General features: G+C 33.6%; 1 protein-coding gene and 1 long non-coding RNA gene across 4 annotated transcripts; one reads left to right on the top strand and one right to left on the bottom strand.

Moving 5' to 3' along the window:
* Positions 1–3,488: 3,488 nt before the first annotated feature.
* On the bottom strand, positions 3,489–20,716 carry LOC127721693 (uncharacterized). Of its 3 annotated transcripts, none has more exons than XM_052228496.1 (4): positions 20,406–20,716; positions 19,418–19,567; positions 12,017–12,166; positions 3,489–4,983 (listed from the first exon to the last, which is right to left on the bottom strand). In XM_052228496.1, the coding sequence occupies exons 1-4, from the start codon at positions 20,614–20,616 to the stop codon at positions 4,586–4,588; spliced, it is 909 nt and encodes a 302-aa protein (XP_052084456.1). In that variant the 5' UTR covers positions 20,617–20,716; the 3' UTR covers positions 3,489–4,585. The 3 variants fall into 3 exon arrangements, 2 of the variants coding, with proteins under 2 accessions (XP_052084456.1, XP_052084457.1); XM_052228497.1 differs by having other exon boundaries at positions 12,093–12,166; XR_007991396.1 differs by lacking the exon at positions 19,418–19,567.
* On the top strand, positions 16,588–18,177 carry LOC127721700 (uncharacterized). The gene is made up of 2 exons (XR_007991401.1): positions 16,588–16,635; positions 18,062–18,177. It is a non-coding gene; the product is annotated as an uncharacterized LOC127721700 (long non-coding RNA).
* Positions 20,717–21,001: the final 285 nt, after the last annotated feature.

Raw genomic sequence — 21,001 nt, 5'->3', positions numbered from 1 at the left:
TAGGAAACATGGATTCTGATCACGCAGAACGCCAATTGCAAGACGACCCCGAGCGTTTTTAAAGCTGGCTTTCCATGTATGAAAGGATTCTGCCTGGTCGTTAAAGCTTGTTAGCCGAGAGAACAGCAGGTCCTTACGTAGGAGAAATCTGGTTATCTCTAACGTAGGATTGATTTGTTGCAGGTGTGCAGAAGGAGTCTCTTTTATAACGCCTTGTGTTTTGTGTGAGACAGGGAACTCTTCTATAATGCCTTGTTTTTGTTTTGAGACAGGGATCTTTGCTGACATGCCCTGTTTTCCTATGCCAGTTACTGTTCCTAGATCTGGGAATACATTACCTTTTGATGACTTAGCATGTGCAGGTAAGACAGCAGGTGTCTCTGATGGCAAATTCAATGCCACGGATGGTACGCACTCAGGTGCATCATGGCTAAGCCTAACAGGAGTTTGTTTTTTCTTTAGAGACCCCGTCACTTCCTGTAAGGCAGTAGGTATTTTGACTCTTCGTCAGGGATAAAATTCTATGGGAAAAAATTGCCATACGGACTTCAAGAAAAGTGGATAACCAGGGCTTCAAGATACAAGTCTAAATATGAAGTTGCCTTTCCACCTTTCACAGAATTCTCTGCCTTTATCAGGGAAATAAGCAAAATAAAGAACGATCCTGGGTTCTACTATGGGTTAAAAGTCAGTCATTCCAAATACAAAAGCCGCTACGCCAAGGTTCACACCCCAGACGTACTCTTAAGTCAACGTCCATAAGACGGCTTTTGAACAGCAACCTGAAGACAGCAGTCAACAACAAGATCTGTGTATCCTACACAAGACAAAGCATACCTTGAACGAATGCCGAGCGTTCCGAGCCAAATCAATCGAGGAACGCAAGGAACTGTTAACAAAAAACAATGTGTGCTACAAGTGTTGTGAGTCAACCACACACAGAAGTCGGGACTGCAATGCAAGTATCAGTTGTAATGAGTGTGGAAGTCAACGACATAATACTGCACTTCACATCACTAGACCACAACAACCTGCAAGTTTTCAGTCTAGCTCGCCCAGACAAGCCTACGGCGGGGAGCCAACAGAATCGGCTGAAATCAAGTTGACTTCTGTGAGTTCAACCTGCACAGAGATCCACAATGATCCTAAAAGTGAGAAATCTTGTGCCAAGATAGTACCTGTGGATGTGTACCACAAGGAAAGGACAGACAAAATTATTCGGATGTACGCCATCATTGACGTAGCAACCGGTGTCTTGCCTCACCTGCATTCTTCAGTCTGTTCAACGTTCGGGAAAAATCTGAAAACTACTTTCTTACAACATGCTCCGGCAAAGTAGCTACTTCCGGGAAAAGAGGAAAGAATTTCGTCTTAACATCTGTACATGGTGACGTACAATTTGATCTGCCTACATTAATTAAATGTAATAATATTCCCAATAATCGAGACGAAATTTCTACTCCTGAAGTCGCAATGCATCATCCTCATCTAAAAAAACTCAGAGGAAGCATTCCACCAATAGAATAACATTGTCAAATTCTTCTCTTAATTGGAAGAGACCTTATAGAGGCACACCATGTCCTTGAACAACGCCTAGGATCATCCAGAACTCCATTTGCCCAAAAGTTGAAACTTGGTTGGGTCATAATTGGAAATACATACATTGACAAGCAAACTGTTACGCGTGAAGTCAACACAAAGATAACTAACGTTTCAATCACGAAACCAGAACAACTTCTCAACGCCTCAAGACCGGAAAATTCCGTCAAGGACGAAAATCCAATCGTTGGTGAAGAAAATTACCAAAACTTTAATTCGAATGTGAAGGTTGCAAAAACGCACTCATACAACGCATACAATTCCTTGGGGATCTGGTACCAAATCTGGTAAACTCAAGAATTTCTCTTAAGGAACAGCACTCGTGTCACTAAAAGCAAAATCTGAGACTTCTATAGAAAATTCTATGGATAAAGAAAATTGCATTCCGAAATCATCAAGATCTGATGTTCATGGAGAGGAAATCAGTCGCATTCACAAATCTACTCCGAAGGAAGGACCGATTGCCAATCTCAAACTGCCTGTGAACAATCAACGTCTACTCCAAGTAGGAAGCAGTATCGCTAATTCTGACTTGAATTTTAGTGAAAAGGAACCAGTGGTCTTATCTGAACATCATCACAAAGTAACACCCTTTGTTGGACATTTGTCGTTCCAATTCAATGGGACTTTAAACAGTCATTTTAACGCAATATTTATTTGCATATAGATATCCTCATGCATGTAACTTCAAAAGCCATTTTACTTACTTGTAATTATCACTACAAACTGCTCAGAGTCTGAAAAGACCACATTTTGTGCTCGAATAGTAAGGTCGAGCACAGATTTTACTTGGTAAGACTCGACATAATTTCCACAGTACTTAACTGTACTTAACTATACTCGACTTATTCGAGCTTTTTTTTAACTATTAATTAAATCCTTTAATTTGACAGCAACGACCCAAATTACCAAATAACCTGGAATTTTGTAAGATCAATATATAATTTAGTTAGATGGGATGATTCAGACCAGTCAAGACTAAGTCTAGACAGGTAGACTGCTCGAGACTGAGTCAAGACTGGTTTAGACAAATCGAGACTGGTCGAGCATTTGTCGAAACCATTTCAGAATAATCCAAGATTAATAAGTACTCAATCAAACTTATAAAGGAAAGTCGAGACCAAAGTCGAGTACAGTTAAGTACAGTTAAGTACTGTCGAGATTATGTCGAGTCTTATCAAGTAAAATCTGTGCTCGACCAGTAACAAAATTTGGTCTTTTCAGACTCTGAGCAGCTTGTAGTGTATGCATCCTAAATATTCCAGATCATTCTAACAACAATTCTAATGCACAATTTTGGGCGTCGTAGCTGTTTTTTATTTATCATTTGGTTTTTTAACGTAGAATATAGATCATTGGCAGCGATTTATATTTTAAGCGTTGGTTTATGTACATTTATAGTAAGATGAGAAATAAGAAACTTATTCATATTTGTCCCTCCTCTCATTTATCTATGAATATGAATTTGACACGAAATTATATAGCAAGGTAAACCAGTAAATGCAAATTTATTAATTGATCGAGCGTAGGATCGGATCTTGAATACTAATACTGTATTTTTTCCGTATCTAAACCTTCTCCTGTCCGGAACATGTTCCAAATTCTACGTATAATTCTAGTCAAAAGAATCATTTTATAGACAGAAAAAGAATAACTTGTGTACCAAAAAGTTCATATATATCAGTGTTTATATCGGACAGAGGCAACTAAAGATCAAGTGACCATTTCAATGATTGATGGTAGTATCACGTTGAAAAAAAGGATAAATGTTCTTTTATTTTCTAACTATAATTATCAAATGTACATTCAACAGACAAAACGAATTCATATAAACACAATGAATTTGTTTTAAATAACAAAAAAACAAAAAAAAAACGCTTTTGATCGGAAGCATTACCTTACTTATCCGACCATTCAGTGGGACTGTGACTATAGGCTTAATATCTTATAACTAAAAGGGTATAACATTCGATGTTTTTCGACGGTGTTATAGAATATTGAGATACAATCAGTATCTTATACATAAACTATTGCTGATGCTTATCTATTTGGCTTTCTAAGCATTATAGTAAAAGTTTTAAAAAGGTACTCTTTCGGTACCGACAGTGATTTGACAACAATAGTAAAATACACTACTTAACCTCTGTTGCTATCCAATAAATCTCATGTATGGTCCTGCAGCATCATAATCAAACGTAAACATTGTTATTCCACAAGGTCGTGCTGTTTATAATACGTCTTATGACTCTGTCCGTTTAAGGTGAACTAATTGATGTTATAGTCTTCGGAAACATGGTGTGTTCGTAAATTGAAATTTGGTATAGTACTCTTGATGACTCATGCCCCTTGCAAGTAATATATGATGATATGATGTCATACCACGGTACCAAGAAGGTGAATGTGAACGTTCATAACCACGTTTTAAAAGCACCCCCCCCCCCTCTTTTCCCTTTCCATAATATGTGTGAGCCTGTCAATAGCTAATTGCATGAAGTTCAGTGGTTGGCGTTGGCCGCCATCTGCCATAAATGTTTTTCAATAAGGGTTATTAGCTTTAATCAACCGCTGTTTTTCTCTTTTAAATTGTTTCACATTTTGTCATCAAAGAAACTTGAACATGTATAGCCTTCCATTCGTCATTGATTTTGTTCATTAGTGAAAGTCGGACCGTGACCTGTACTCTTTTGGTCTTTGATGGATTCTTGTCTCATTGGCCATCATACAGTATCATTTTGTTTACTGTGAGACTGTTATGTTATTTATTTAAATGCATGTAGACATCCCTAAAGCTTTATTAATTCACGTTCATCATATTCATGGATGGGAATGAATTGAAGGCAAGAAATAAATATATCTATACAAGCTGGAAACAGAAGGATAATTACAGTAATTAAAACCGAAAATATGTAAAAAATATTTCACTTTGATGTTGACGTAATATAAAATATAGTTTAAAGTAGCTAAAGCTTGTTCATGTAAACAAATCCTAATGCAATTTTATCAATGTCAATGTTGAATATTGATCTACTATGTATATCTTTGAATTGTCGTTTCTGACATACACTCTGTCGTTTCTAATCAATTTCACTAATACGGAACCTGTCCCTGAAAAAAAGTCCCTTGTAGATGAACCAGATTTGCCAATGTAATTAGAATATGTTATCGGTTGATTGTTTTTAAAAAATCTGTATTTGTTGTCAGTAGTCGAGCCTGATAATAAGGTCACGATAATAAGATATAGTCCATCTGTTTCACATGTGAATACATCAGTACTTTTGAAGGAAGATAGATGTGAATGACCGTACACTGTCTGAACGTTCGGAAACCTTAGAATATCTCCCGAAGATTTGTCGCCGAATGATGTACCAAATGAAGTAAATCCAACTGAAAAAGAAAAATGACCAGTTATATACATATATATATATATTTGCGAAAGCAAATTTACAGATCAAACATTGTTGGGCTGATGTTTAGACGAGTTGCAAATATATATATATATATACAAGTCTAAACTGAAAACAACGTTCACACCTATGATTGCGTTGGATAAAAACCGCAATTTTTATACGTGTGCATGTAAAACAAATTTCTATTTAGCGGGGTCTAAATACAGCACAAACAACATTTTCCAAAAGACCAAAAAAGTGAAAAAGTATATTTTAACAAAACGCATTTGACTAGCACGTCGAACAACTGATGTTCTTAAACCCTGCTGACTGCCATTGGCGATTGCCAAATACACGGATCATAAGATGTAACATATATCAGCACAACAATGTTAAATATCCAAATTTGATTCCGTTAATTGTTGTTCTTCCCTCGCCGAGATTCGAAATCATGCTATTTGGATATCGAGCCAACACCGTCTGAACTGTGTCCAGCGCTCTAGCCCACTCGGCCACCTAGACTGAACTAAAAATTCAGCTTTCGGTGGACTAGTGTTACCTTTCCTCGTCAGTAGGATCTAGATTTGTAACACAGTACATGATATATTAGGCATGAAGATGGACTTGAGTGCAGATTAGCTAAATTATCTATCTATGTATATTGTTGGGATAAATTTGAGGCGAATTATATATATAATGGTGTTAGCCCTGTATAACCACGTGTTATCCAATTGAGAATGTCTGTCATAAAGGTGTCACATTTTTAGACGTGTATAATAAATTTAAAATTTGATGTGGCGGTATGGTAATTAACATTATCATCCCATACGAAATACATGTAGTTGATCTGAAATGTACACCATCTACTTGCAACTATACATCGTGTACTGTGTTACAAACCTAGATAAAGACGACGAGAAAAGGCATTACCTCGACCATCGAAAGCTATGTTTATATGTTGTCTAGGTGGTCGAGTGGGCTAGGGCGATTGGAACATCATGTGGTGTTGCCACGATGTCACAGAAGCAAGCGTTCGAATACCACTGAGGGAAGAACAAGAATTTGGTAACGCAAATTTGCAGATCTAACATTGTTGAACTAAATTTAGGACGAATTATATAAATATAGTCTTGCTTATTATATATTATATTTTCCATCGGATAACACGTGGTTATGTGGAGCTAACACCATAATATATATATATAATTCGTCTCAAATTAAGCCCAACAATGTTAGAACAGCAAATGTGCGTAAGGAAACATTTGTTTCAGCGTGATTCGAATCCTTGCGCCTGTGACATCGTGGCAACACCGCCTGCACCGTGTCCATCGCCCTTAAACACTCGACCACCTAGGCTACATAAAAATATAGCTATCGGTGGTCGATGTAATGCTTTTCCTCGTCGGCTTTATCTAGGGTTGTAACACAATACATGATGTATAGTGGCAAGTAGATGGTGTACCTTTCAGATCAGCTATGTTGTCTGTAGTAAAGAATGATAATGTTAATTACCATACCACCAAATCAAGCTTTAATTGTATTATATAGATATAAGAAGGTGTGATATGAGTGCCAATGAGACAACTCTCCATCCAAGTCAAAATTTATAAAAGTAAACTATTATAGGTCAAAGTACGGTCTTCAAAACGAAGCCTTGGCTCACACCGAACAGCAAGCTATAAAGGGCCCCAAAAATTACTTGTGTAAAACCGTTCAAACGGGAAAACCAACGGTCTAAACTATATAAAAAAAACGAGAAACGAGAAACACTTACGAACCACATCATCAAACGACAACTATTGATTATCAGATTCCTGACTAAGGACAGGGGCAAACAATTGCAGCGGGTTGAAACGTTTTAATGGTAGCAAACCTTCACCCTTATCTGAAACAATAGTGTAACATTACAACATAGAAAGACACACTAAAAAATATCAATTGAAATGGCTTAACTCAATCAAAAGGCATATTTACACCAAAGAACACACACTGAACAAATAAATTTGATCTATGATACAATGTAAATACAAAGTAAATAAACAAAGGGAAGAATAATTAAAGTAACATGTTATACCGCTGTGAAATGTTAAACAATTTAAGAAAAACAATATGCTAGAACAACAATATAAGCCATTTCCAATTACTTTAAACACAGGTAAATGAAAATAATTTTGTTGTTAGGTATACGTGTACAGTTCAAATAGAGAAAGGAAATATTTTTACAAAATAATTAATTTTGATGTTCATAGTACGAAGAAGTAAAAATTTATAGTAATACCAAACACTTATCAAAGCTGGTATATAGACCAGATATAACCCTGAATAACATCTAAACATGTGACAACTATATATATATGAATTTACATAATAACTCTAAATATCAGCACAACAATCTTAAATCAGCAAATTTGGGGAAACAAATTTTTGTTTTCCCTCGCCGGGATTCGTGTTTATATATATATATATATATATATATTGCATTGTTTCAAACGATTACTTAAATCATGAAAATAAGAAGGTGTTATATAATATATTGTCAATGAGAAAACTCTTCACCTGAGACCAAATGACATATAAATTTACAACTAAAGGTCTTTAACAATGACTAAAACCCATACTGCATATTCATGATCAGCTATATAAGGCGTTGAAATGACAAATGTAAAAGCATTCAAACGAGAAATCTGACGGCCTGATTGATGTATAAAAACAATGAACGAAATACAAATATGATTTACAGCAAAAAAAAACGACAACCACTGAATTACAGGCTCCTGACTTGGGACAGGCATATACGGAATGTGGCGGGGATAAGCATGTTTGCGGGCGCCAAACCCTCCCCTAACCGAGGACGGATGTGTCAAAACACAACATATGAACAAACATTAAGAATCAGTTGAAAAAGGCTTAAATCATCAGATCATCATTAAAATTTTTAGTCAGATTTATAACAATTAAGTTTTATTGTTCAGAGAAAAAATTGAAGGTCTTACCAACTCACATGTTGACAACTAAAGCTTAAATAAATTTTTACAGATATATCCAAAAGATTTTCAATACCGAAAAATGTACCTTCCTGCAAAAAATCAGTGTCAAAGGAAAATTGTTTTTGCACAAATTCAAAACAATATAGCTTGTAATTCTTCTCCATGACATAAGGGAGATTTTAACAACTTTTGGTTTCAAAATAGTTACTTCCGGTGTCATCTTTTTGTCTATTTGTTTCACTGTTCCCAATAACATTTAGGTTTTGTTTATTTTGCTTTGGAATAAGTGAGATAATTTTCTACTTGTTGTGTACAAAAACGCCACTTCCTGTATCTTTATAAATAATATATCTCAAACATGGTTAACTTTAAATGATTTAAAGGGATAAGTAGATAGTTGATGTATACAGGGGAATGTGGGTGTACGCCAATGAGACAGCAATTAAACGACACAAATAAAGCCAACAGATGTCTACAGGTTCATATACTGTACTCGACTATAGACAATACAATATTTTAATATCTAAATCGCCCCGAGTTAAAACAAATGTATTGAGCATCATCATAATGATACAAAACACATAAATCCAAGGGGTGAAACGCTTTTGGAATGTAGGATATAGGGAGTAAAAAATAGTTGGGATGTGGTATACCTAAATAAATGGGATTTTGCAAAAAGTAGTGAAAAAAGTGGAAAGAGTAAAAACAATTATAAAAAAGCGGGATTTTAAGAAATGAGCACTCCCGTGTCAACTCCTCAACGATATTACAAAAGACCATCTCTTACAATATTCGTCACTCGTGACGTACACATAAAAATATGTTAGATTATAACTTTCTCTTATGATCTCAACTACATGTATCCACATGGTTTCAATATTCACTGTTTGACTCTTGTAAACTTGATGACATTTTAGCTACAGTAACAGGCAGCTTAAAATTCCTGTATTTGGCTACCTTTGTCTTAAACATGTTGACATATGAGATCGCTATCCTTCTATATGTGTATTTAAGATGAATAAATGCATCAAGATTCTTCTTATAACCAAAACAAATGAAGAAAGAAAGAAAGAAAATTAAGGTCAGAAATATCGTCATTTTTGCACTTTAACTTGTACATTTAATAAATTTAGATGACGGTTATATAGCAACCCAAATACACAAAACTAAAATACATCTATAATTAGCAACATAAGGTAAGTTATCTATCATAACATTCTATTCAATCGTCATTGACTTTAAAAGACAGAGAAATGTCAACACTATTTTGTAAATTTTCTACATAAAAGTTACTGTATATTCTAACCCTTAGCTTGTTATTTCTGATTGACGCAAGTTTTCTTAACCTGACATTACCCATACTGAATAACTGATTATATTTCTTCCTCACGTTACATAAGCAACATAAACAGAACAAATTAGATCGTTCAGTAATAAAAATAACATGTAGATAATTGGACAATATATCTCTTCCCTGACGCTTTCAATACTTCCAATTTATACAACAAATTATTCCAAATGAATACCAAAATATTTATATGTTGTTTACGCTGACTTTTTTAATTCAGATTCCATATCAAATGAAGAAGATGCTTATTTGTCACATTGGTGTTTTTCTTGATACAAAATCAAGACAAACAAGGTAGGATATCAGCACCACCTGTTGAGAAGAAAATATAAAAATGCTCATCAATCGTTAATTTCGTTTTTGATTTCTTGGCAAAATAAGTTGACGATAGTTGATTTGAAAATAACATAAGAGCTTGTGTATATGTAGTCTTGCTTGCTTAATATTGCGTTAAAATATAATTGGATTGATTCAAATGAGTTCTCAAAACTAGGTTGAAACTATTATTTCTTATTTGCTATCATGCGCATATCTATTTTCTTAAATTGTCATGAAATATGGCTTTCGTACCTTTCCCAATTCTACAATTTATGAGAATTTAGTATCGGTTGCGTTTCCTAACTATATTTACTAAATTAAAGAGATAAGTCTCATATAAAAAGAACCTGTGACCTTTAAAAATGTTAAAAACCGTTTTAACTGAATTATTTTCAACGTGGCATTGTAATCTTAAGGAGGTTCTGTGTTTAAACAGTGACATTAACATGGCGGGTTACACCTTTTTAGTTAAGGAAAAATGATAACTGAGTGATATCGGTATAAAGTATACTTAACAATTGCAGATACGAATGAAACAATTTTAAACAATTGAATACGTTTTTCTTTGTAAAATTTACCCTTCTAAGCTATTGCACATGATATTTTTTCGATGCTCACTACAAAAGGTCTTGAATACTGCTAACCAAGTTGTACTTAAAATCAATTTATTTTTGCGGCGTTTGCGAAAACACGAAGCCAGATAAACGCGAATGTTAATACTAGTAGCCACGAAAATGTCAAAATTAGATCTTCTATTATACGAATACACACAAACAAAGTTATAAAATCGCGAATCTCAATTACCTTATACTAGTAATCGACTAAATGGTGGTAAACGCGAAAATAAATTACGCGTAAATATGTGGGTTTACAGCATACTTCATCAGAAAATTCAGGATCATAACGAAGCCGAAATGCATCATTGGTGTATAAACGCGAGGAAAACATAACCAGGAATAATGATCAACCTTCATAATTACTCTATAATGTTTATTTCGATGAGTATAGTATATCACTAACTCTCCGAACAATGCAATGCTTCTCTTTCCCTGCGACAGTAAAAATTGTTATTCCTTTCTTTCTGCACATCATTTGCCCTCCACAAATCCATCTAATTGACTGTTTTATATTTTTTCATCCTTAAAAAACATGTATTTTTCACAGGATAGTTAAAGTTAATAATGTCATATTTTTTGTTCCGTTTCGTTTCGTTTTATAATGTTTCGTTTCGTTGGTCTGTTTTATTTCGTTAATTCGTAATTTATGGACCTCTAAATAAAGGCAACAGTAGAATACCGCTGTTCGAAATTCATAAATCGATTGAGAAAAAACAAATCCGGGTTACAAACTAAAACTGAGGGAAACACATCAAATATAAGAGGAGAACAAAGACACAACAGAAACACTAAAATACAACACACACAGAAACGAACTATAAGATAACAATAGCCATTTTGCTGACTTGGATTCTAAGAAATGTATTTTCAATATACTTTTCTTTCTACAGGACTTTCATTTCATCAGTTTATATAACATTCATCCTGATATCTGTTTTTAAGATATCGTTGAATTAGGTAATAATTTCTTCAAATCAACAATTAAATCTGATACAGAGAAAAGATGAAGTTCTTTTTTCAGATTTGAAAAAATTAAAAAAAAAATGTCTTGTGTGGATTATGTTTCTAAACTGCTTTATCATCTATCTGCAGCAAATGACTATATAATAAAACATAATAAAACATGACAGATAACCTCCTAAAGTGGGAGATAAAATTAATTCAAAACAAAGAGAGGAAATATGAACACGTACCTGTATCACATTGATTAAGCTACATAAACATTGTAAATGTTTTACTTTCACTCTATCTAACATTTACTTGTGTCATTCAACCTAATTGTGTCTGTTTTTTTTATATAAATACCCTGAAATGTTATCCTATTTATAACGGTTTGTTTGTTGCTTCGTGTTTTTATATGCTTTGTCTGTATCCCTGTTACTTAAACACATCTATCTCTATGTATGTGGGATGTTAAGGCTAAAGTTTACTCTTTGGCTTTAATTTATAATTATTAGTTAAACAAAGTATTAAGACTTAAAATTGTTTTCTGATCGGGGCTATTTTCAATTTTATTTTCTTTGTCAATATCAAATAGAATTACATTTGCTATTGCGTTCATTTAATATATCATTTAAATTTATATTTAATTCATTGTAATTTGAAATGAACAGTTTTTAAATTTATCAGACATTCATAACCATTACTTTTTCATATCAAATTATGATAACAGTTAAAAGACGTCAGTGCATATTTGGACCGAACGAGGGATTCAGCTAGAGGAAGTATTTTTATTGACTTTTCATAATGATTCATTTTTACCCAAATCTGTGCTGTCATTAATCTGTTTCTGTAAACGAGAAGATGTTAGATTGTATCGGGTTTCCATTTCTTGTACATTCATTCCGTTTTTCTTTTCAACATCAGCCAGTTTCATATCAATTAAATCCAATGTAAACTGCTTTAGCTGAGCTAAAATAATAAAAAAAAAATAACAATTGGTTCAATTTCAAAGATCGGATAACGATTTGAGAAATTAAAACGTTTTGCTGCAACTCGATGATAAAATTGATTAGTTTCTACATTCAATTTTGTTTGCCAATCCCAGAAAATAGTTTTAAAACGATCTACTCCCTCCCCTCCCCCTTATCAACAACAATTACCGGTGTCTTCTCAGTCAATCAACAATACCTGTTAAAGTGTGACAGTTACCTGTTAGGTACTTTGATTATGTTTAATTAGCTTTTACAGCTTGTGTGTTAAACATATAACTATTAATTTTACTTCGAAGCATGAGGGATTACACTTGCATTTGTCAAAAAATGGTGTACAGAGTTATTTTCTACTGTCTTGCCTCAATTTGAAAATTATACTCCTAACAAATGTGGTTATAGATACAATATATAGATAAATAGGAAATTGGACGGACAATTGTTAATTGTTTTACTAAAGTTTTATCTTATATTTATATATTTACTTTTTAGAACAGACACAATTGATCTTATAATGAGTTTTATCTTTTCTATTAAATAAAAATAGTATTTATTTATAAATCAAATGTATCTGTTCTAAAAAGTAAATATAAGAAGAGTTAATGGAAACGTCAATGAGACATATTTACCACGTGGCAATGTTAAACAAACAACAACTAAATAAATTTAAAAAATATATAGAACACTATGTTTTACTAAGGGTTTGTGCTTAAAAGGTAAACGAAATGAAAATTAAATGAAAACGAAGAAAAAAAAAACAACTAAATATATGACGAAACGAAATAAACTGCATGAAGTTTGATAGATTCGAAGATTAAACCCACTGTGATAAATCTCGAATTGCTTTTTAAGACAATAACACATACATCTGGGTTGTGTATGACAGGGAATAGTGATTAAGAATAAATTTGTTCTTCCCGCTATAAATGTATTTATTAAAGTTGAGCATACACGTGTTTTCTATTATGTAAACAATCACACGTGATTGTGTGTCCGCATAGTGGTCATCTATTGGTGTTTATATTGGATAAACAGGTTTGTGTTTTAAATATATGATATTTCGGATTGGTCAATATTTGTCGCATTGCGTAAATATATTGAGTATGATATTTGTTATGTAAATAGCACGGGATTTTAAAGCGCGAATAGTTGTCTTGTTTAAGTAATTTAAGATATATGGTCATTCGAAGCTCGTATACCGTTCAGTAAGGCAGCTTAGTTTAGGTTAAGATATGTCCGAACCAGTACTTGATCTGAATGAAGAAGATTTGTTAAGGGACCCCTTACATGGTCAGCCCGAACGTCTTAACGCTTCCAATTCACAAGCTAATCAACAAAACCGTGACTTAGTAGACACTTTTGGGCTTTTTAAAGACTTTTTGGATAAGAAACTTGTTGATTTAAAGTCCGACATTCTGTCAGAACAAGACAATTTATCCGAGAAATACAGAGATGAGGCTAATATTAAGTTCAAATCAGAAGGGAATCGGATTCAGTTTCGTTTTAATGAGAACATTATGGATGGTCTTAACAAAATCCACAAGGATCTTGAATCTGTTGCTTCCCCCCTTTCTTCTATTACTGGTGATTTGGTGGGTAAACTTAAAGAAAGGAACAAACTCATCAGGATCGCTGATAACTCCACTGGGGGATGGGTTACGGTTAGAGAATATGAAGGTAACGATATCGCCGAAAATGATGAATACGAGAAAAAGATTCGCCAGGCCGAGACTAGAGCCCTCAAAACTATTAATGAGAAAAAGACCCGCCCTTAGCCGTATACAGCTAGACCTACTCCAGCAGTTGGAAGTATCGCTACTGCCACTGCTCCTCCTCCAGCTTACGATTTCAGTCGCTATCAACAGCCCTTTCGTACCAGCACTGCACGGCGTGAGCCGTGCCCCATGGACATCTGTCACTACTGCAAGCGCAATGGTCACTGGAGAAGAAACTGCCCACTCAACTTCAAGTCAGCCACAGCTTCTGCATCCAGTTACCAGCCATTCAAACAGCAATGATACAGTTACTGTTAATGATAAGTATCTAGATATAAGTGTGTTATCTTCTAGCTATGAATGCAATAACGACGAACTTGACGAATTTATGTCACAAGTTCAATTTCTTGAAAAATTAGATTTTTCTGCTAGTCATAACTTTTAAGGTGTTAAAGGCAGGCTTGCAAAACATTACGATTTTTGGGTTAAGATTGGAGCTAGTGATTTTGTTTTAGATACAATTAAAAACGGTTATGTAATCCCATTTTTAGTGCCTCCCCCTAGTATGCACATGAAAAACAATAAATCTGCTGTTTCTAACTCAGAATTTGTGGATAAAGCCGTTTTAGAATTAGTTGATTCTGGATGTGCATATGAAATTCCCTTTACGCCTTATATTGTTAATCCTTTATCTGTAGCCACCAATAAGTCCGGAAAAAAGAGGTTAATATTGGATCTTTCAATTTTAAATAAATCCGTCAAAAAGAGAGATTTAAATTTGAAGACTGGAAAACAGCTATTCAATTTTTTAAAAGAGGTTCTTATCTGTTTAAGTTCGATTTAAAGTCTGGTTATCATCATTACGACATTTGTCCTCAGCAACAAACGTTTCTTGGTTTTTCCTGGAATAACAAGTATTACTGTTTTTCAGTTTTAGTTTTTGGTCTAGCTTCTAGCCCTTACTTGTTTACCAAATGTTTGAGATCTATGGTCAAATATTGGAGACAAAATTCGATTGATATTGTTTTGTATTTAGATGATGGTTTCGGAATGGCTTCGGATTACGAATTATGTCGGAAAGATTCAGATTTTGTCAAAAAATCACTAAAAGAGGCTGGTTTTTTAGTCAATATAGAAAAATCTGTTTTTGAACCTACCCAAAAGTTAGAATGGTTAGGAATTACTTGGGATTCTGCTCAATTCTGCATTTCTATTCCCGCAAGAAGATTAAATGATTTGTTACAGTCTATAGATGAAATTTTAGACAGATTTTTGTTTTTCTCTGCTAGGCAATTAGCTCAAGTGACTGGTAAGATTATTTCTTTATCATCAGTGTTCGGAAATTTGACTAGATTGATGACAAGATATTGTTACTTGTGCATCGTGCAAAGATTGAGCTGGGATAAATTATTACAAATAGTTTATCCAGCTGAGATTTTGAATGAGCTTAAGTTCTGGAAATCTAATGTGCTTACTTTGAATAAAAAGAATTTGGCTATGTACAGCCCTTCTTCGATAGTAATTTTTTCAGATGCTAGTAATGTAGCCTGTGGGGCTTATACTGTAGAATTAGAAAATAAGATTTTTCACAAAATGTGGAACGAATTAGAAAGATGTAAAAGCTCCACCTGGAGAGAGATGAGAGCAATCGAACAGGCCCTATTGTCGTTTAGTACTCTATTTATGGGCAAAAGTTTAAAATGGTTTACTGATAACCAAAACTGTGTACGTATAGTACAAGCTGGAAGCATGAAGGAAGATTTACAAAATCTTGCCTATTCTATATTTTGTATTTGTAAAGAGCACAATATATTCATTGAATTACAATGGATTCCCCGCACATTGAATTCAAAGGCAGATTACATTAGCAAAATGAGTGATCATGAGGATTGGCAAATTTCAAATGAATTTTTTGAATTTTTAGAAAGTTTATGGGGACCTTTTACTGTTGACAGGTTTGCTAGCGTGATGAATAACAAGACAAAAAGGTTTAACTCACTTTTCTGGAATCCGACCGCAGAAGCTGTAGATGCATTTACACAAAATTGGCATGGAGAAAATAATTGGCTTGTCTCCCCTATTTATTCAGTTATACGCACAATTAAACATCTGATTTATTGTAATGCTAAAGGGTGTTTGATTGTCCCACGATGAGTGTCTGCGCCATTCTGGTCATATATTTTTAATAAAAACTTGACTTACAAAGCTTATGTTAAAGATGTGCTAGAATTTAAAGAAACGAATAGAATCTATTCAAAAGGAAGTAGTCCGAAGTGTATCTTTGGAACTGAAAAATTTTTATCAGCTGTTCTCGCAGTTAGACTAGACGCTAGTCTGTGATTTTTCACATGATCCTGATATCAATTTCGGAATTGCAGAGGCATGGTGAATGAGATTTTTATTACTCAGTTGAGAATGTAAAAGATGAAGGATTTTTAGCGACATGGCCCTAGTATCATATTTTGTAGTATGATATTGTAGTAGGCATGGTTGATTGTTTAATGTCATATGCATTTTATTATAATAATTTATATGAATACTTGTTTAATTTTCCTTTATTGGGTAACACATATTTCAGATGTTTTCAAAACCAGAAGATGGATTGATATTAGTTCTTTTCGTCAGTCACAATCTCCATCCATGCAGCTCCTTGTAGACCAGATACCTTCCTTTTGTTTGTCATTTAGAGCACCCAACACTCAACGACAGTATAGATATGTTTTCAACGCTTTTTGTAAGTGGTGTTTATCTATTAATATTTCAAACACGTTACCTGCTTCAGTTATTTCTGTCGCATCGTATTAAGTTTATTTGATTAATATTGGTAAATCTACTAACAGCATAATGAAGCTTTTTATGCTATAAGTTGGGCTCATAGATTAGCCGGAGTTGAAAATCCGTGTAAATCGGATTTGGTTATTTCTGTGAAGGAAGGATCTTTGAGATCTGTTGGACACATTGTGGTTAAGAAAGAACCTATAACACCAGAAATTTTGTATCAAATTGTTATGCTTTATTGTAACGATACATCTAATCTTAAAGATGTTAGAATAGCATGTATGTGCCTTATAAGTTTTGCTGGATTTTTGAGGTATTCAGAATTAGCAAATCTGACAAGAAATAATATTGTTTTTCATGATTTGTACATCGTTTTACTGATAGAGAGTAGTAAAACTGATATTTACCGTGAGGGTAGAGATGTATTCATTTCAAAAACGGACAAAATTACATGTCCCGTTAAAATGTTGATGAAATATTCAGACAGTAATGATTTGATTTTTCGTCCTTTATCTATTTGTAAATCTGTAAATTGTTACAAATTAAGAAATGGGAAGCTTTCTCATACTACTGCAAGAGAAATTCTGTTATCTACTTTAATATCTATTGGATTAGACAAAAAGTATTTTGGTTTGCATAGTTTGAGGTCCGGAGGCGCCACTGCTGCTGCAAACGCGCATGTGGAAGATCGAATCTTCAAAAAACATGGTCGCTGGAAATCAGACCGGGCTAAGGACGGATATTTCAAAGAGAACATCAGTGAACGTCTGACAATTTAGGAATTTAAAAACACACATTTGCGCCTTTCTTTGTTTTGTCGAAAATAGCTGCACATGCTGGCGAGCTATTCCTATGTAACAAGTGTTTGTTTTTATTTTATAAATACTTTATATGCGTTTGAGGTGACGAATTAGAATATAAATGTATTTATTAAAGTTGAGCATACACGTGTTTTCTATTATGTAAACAATCACACGTGATTGTGTGTCCGCATAGTGGTCATCTATTGGTGTTTATATTGGATAAACAGGTTTGTGTTTTAAATATATGATATTTCGGATTGGTCAATATTTGTCGCATTGCGTAAATATATTGAGTATGATATTTGTTATGTAAATAGCACGGGATTTTAAAGCGCGAATAGTTGTCTTGTTTAAGTAATTTAAGATATATGGTCATTCGAAGCTCGTATACCGTTCAGTAAGGCAGCTTAGTTTAGGTTAAGACCCCTCTCCCCCCCACCCGGATTAAGATGCTTGTATATTTGAAATGTTTTCACGCATAGATAGATAGATATTTATACTATCAGTAGGACATTCTTTGTTTGATTATTAAGATTTATATGTATATATGATTTCTGATTTTGTTTTTCTATTTTGTAGGCTGTCGTGTACTACGCAGCGGTGTTGCCGATATCATGACATCGGGACTCAATATTTTGTTTTAATAAAATTTAACAGTAAGCTGCACATGCTGGCGAGCTATTCCTATGTAACAAGTGTTTGTTTTTATTTTATAAATACTTTATATGCGTTTGAGGTGACGAATTAGAATATAATGAACATTTATTTCCATCTTGGGGTTAAAAAACTCGTACACATTTATTTATAGGTATAAAGTAAATAACGAAATTGAAAAAAAATAGGAGAATAAGAACACGTTATTTAAATTTCATACATTTTGTTTTAATCATAGCCAACAGTCAATAAACTTTTGAAAGGTCAAACAGTGATCCAAGGTCCTTGACTTTTATTTCACATCAACATTACCCAAAATTACCCAAGTGATCCAAGATTCTTCCGATTTTCTCTCATACAAAATTACCTAAATATATTACGTTTAAATTTTACGTTTATGAATTATTTTGTTTGAAAAAAGTACTTCTAAACTGTATGTTTTTCTTAACTGGAGCCGAATTAGGGTTCTATATTATAACGTCTTTCAAACCATAACACGTTGAATTGTGACCCTGAAATGCTTTTGTATGTAACATCTAAATAAGAAAAAAATATTAGACCTAGTATTTTTTTTTATATTTTTGATCTACCGGCGTTTTACCTCAGGTTTTAGTTATTGTTTTTTTTTCACATTGAACATTATTACTCTTTAATGTATATAAAGGGAGATAATAAACTGTCCCTACTAGAAGAGTGTTCCTCTTTTCCCATGGCAGTTTAAATTATCATCCCCTTTTCTACACATTATTTGCCTTACACAATCCAACTGATGGATTGTTTTATTCATTCTAGTCTTTAAAATGCATTTGTCACTAAATAGATATTCATAATAATTTCGTATTTTTCTTTTCGTTTCGTTATTTTGTTTTGACTCCGCTTTTAAATTTGGAACGAGGTCTTGGTGAACGGAACTAGTTGATATACAGTTTTACTAACCTCTGATTACCGTAGTAATAAGTTCGAACACCAATCGTGGCAAGGGACGTTACATTCTGATCTTAATTGACTAGGATAGCTAGTTTTCTAATCTGTAGTCACTGCGGGTACACAGGCTTCCACCACCTATACAATGTAATTACCGTGATGTAGCAAAGATTGCTCAAATCGGCTCTTATAAATGATGGAGTAATTCACATACATCTTGTAACCAGCAAGATATAGATACATGATAGTTTCATGTAAACTGATTACAGCTAACAGACGTCAGTGCATACTTGGATAGAACGATGGATTCAGCTAAAAAAGTATCTTAATTGGTTTTTTATAATGATTCATATTTACCCAGATCTGCGCTGTCATTAATCTGTTTTTGTAAACGAGAAGATGTTAAATTGTATCGGTTTTCAATTTCCTGTACCTTCATCTCGTTTTTCTTTTCAACATCAGCCAATTTCAAATCAAATAAATCCAATGTAAACTGCTTTAGCTGAGCTAAAATAATAAAAAATAACAATTGGTTCAATTTCAAAGATCGGATAACGATTTGAGAAATTAAAACGTTTTGCTGAGACGTCGACTTGATGACAAAATTGCATAGTTTCTACAATTTTTTGCCAATCACAAAAAATAGTTTAAAAACGATCTATGGCTACTCCCTCCCCTCCCCCTTATCAACAACAAGTACCGGTGTCTTCTCAGTCAATCAACAATACATGTTAAATTGTGACAGTTACCTGTTTGGTACTTTGATTATGTTTAATTAGCTTTTACAGCTTGTGTGTAAAACATATAACTATTGATTAAACTTCGAAGCATGAGGGATTAAACTTGCATTTGTCAACAAATGTTGTACAGAGTTATTTTCCCCTGTCTTGCCTTAATTTGAAAATTATACTCCTAACAAATGTGTTTATAGATTAGATAAATAGAAAATTGGACGAACAATTGTTTTGAAATATTATTCAAATTATTAAGATTTTTTCACTTATTTAAGTTACACTAGTATACAAAAGTGTGTGTAGAATTATAGTTCACAATACATATGTATACATGTAGCAGATGCATGTGACCGCGCTGAAGTGCCCCATTTATATACGCGCCTCTCTATTTTCAAATCCTAGAGACAATGCGATACCTAATTGTTTTGTTCATTTTGTATAATAAGGAAGCCCTTTAAGGCAAATTGTTTGGGAGGTATATCGGATTTTAATGAAACTTTTAACGCGCCTGAATATTGGAATAAGCAGCTTCGCCAAGAGATTTCTGTTATATATAAAAAATATATATAAAGCCTGTATACGAATTGAAATGCTATCAATTTTTGACTTACCACACACCGTAAAATACGTCACAGTTGAAGCAACGACGGCAGAAAATACAGATATTGATAGTATTAGAAGCAAGTGTTTTAACCATTGGTTCCGCGAAGTTAATACCAATTTGCTCGTTTCAATTTTTTCCTTGTCAATCTTAATTTCATCGTAAGTGACATCTTCTTTTTGTCTAAATTCTTCATAATCCTGCATTTGTAATTCTGCCATTTGAATTGTCACATCAATTTCAACACTTCCCAATATATAATATATAAACTAATAAATAAAAACGTATATCCAGCTTTCTATTTATTTATACTAGCAACACGGAAGTATTATGTGTAAAGCAAAGCACACGTGACCATCGTCAGTTACGTTTGGAGTACATGTATAAATAATATAGTGTATTTAAATGGGTGTTTTCATTTAAAGTATGTGTTCTGTTCAAGTATAGTCGTATTGGGTCGAGGTTAGTTTATTGGTTCAAGGTGTAACTGTACGAGGACATATTACAGGATTAATATAAAATTATGACACCTATATAAACCAGTGACTTAAACTTACCACCAAACGCTGACAAGTACAACAAATACCACTATAGGAAGACTCCCAC

Source organism: Mytilus californianus, unplaced genomic scaffold (genome assembly GCF_021869535.1).
Source record: "Mytilus californianus isolate M0D057914Y unplaced genomic scaffold, xbMytCali1.0.p SCAF_12, whole genome shotgun sequence".
Taxonomy (NCBI): Eukaryota; Metazoa; Mollusca; class Bivalvia; order Mytilida; family Mytilidae; genus Mytilus; species Mytilus californianus.
The sequence above is the reverse complement of the archived record's forward strand: the minus strand, read 5'-3'. Positions and strand labels throughout refer to the sequence as shown.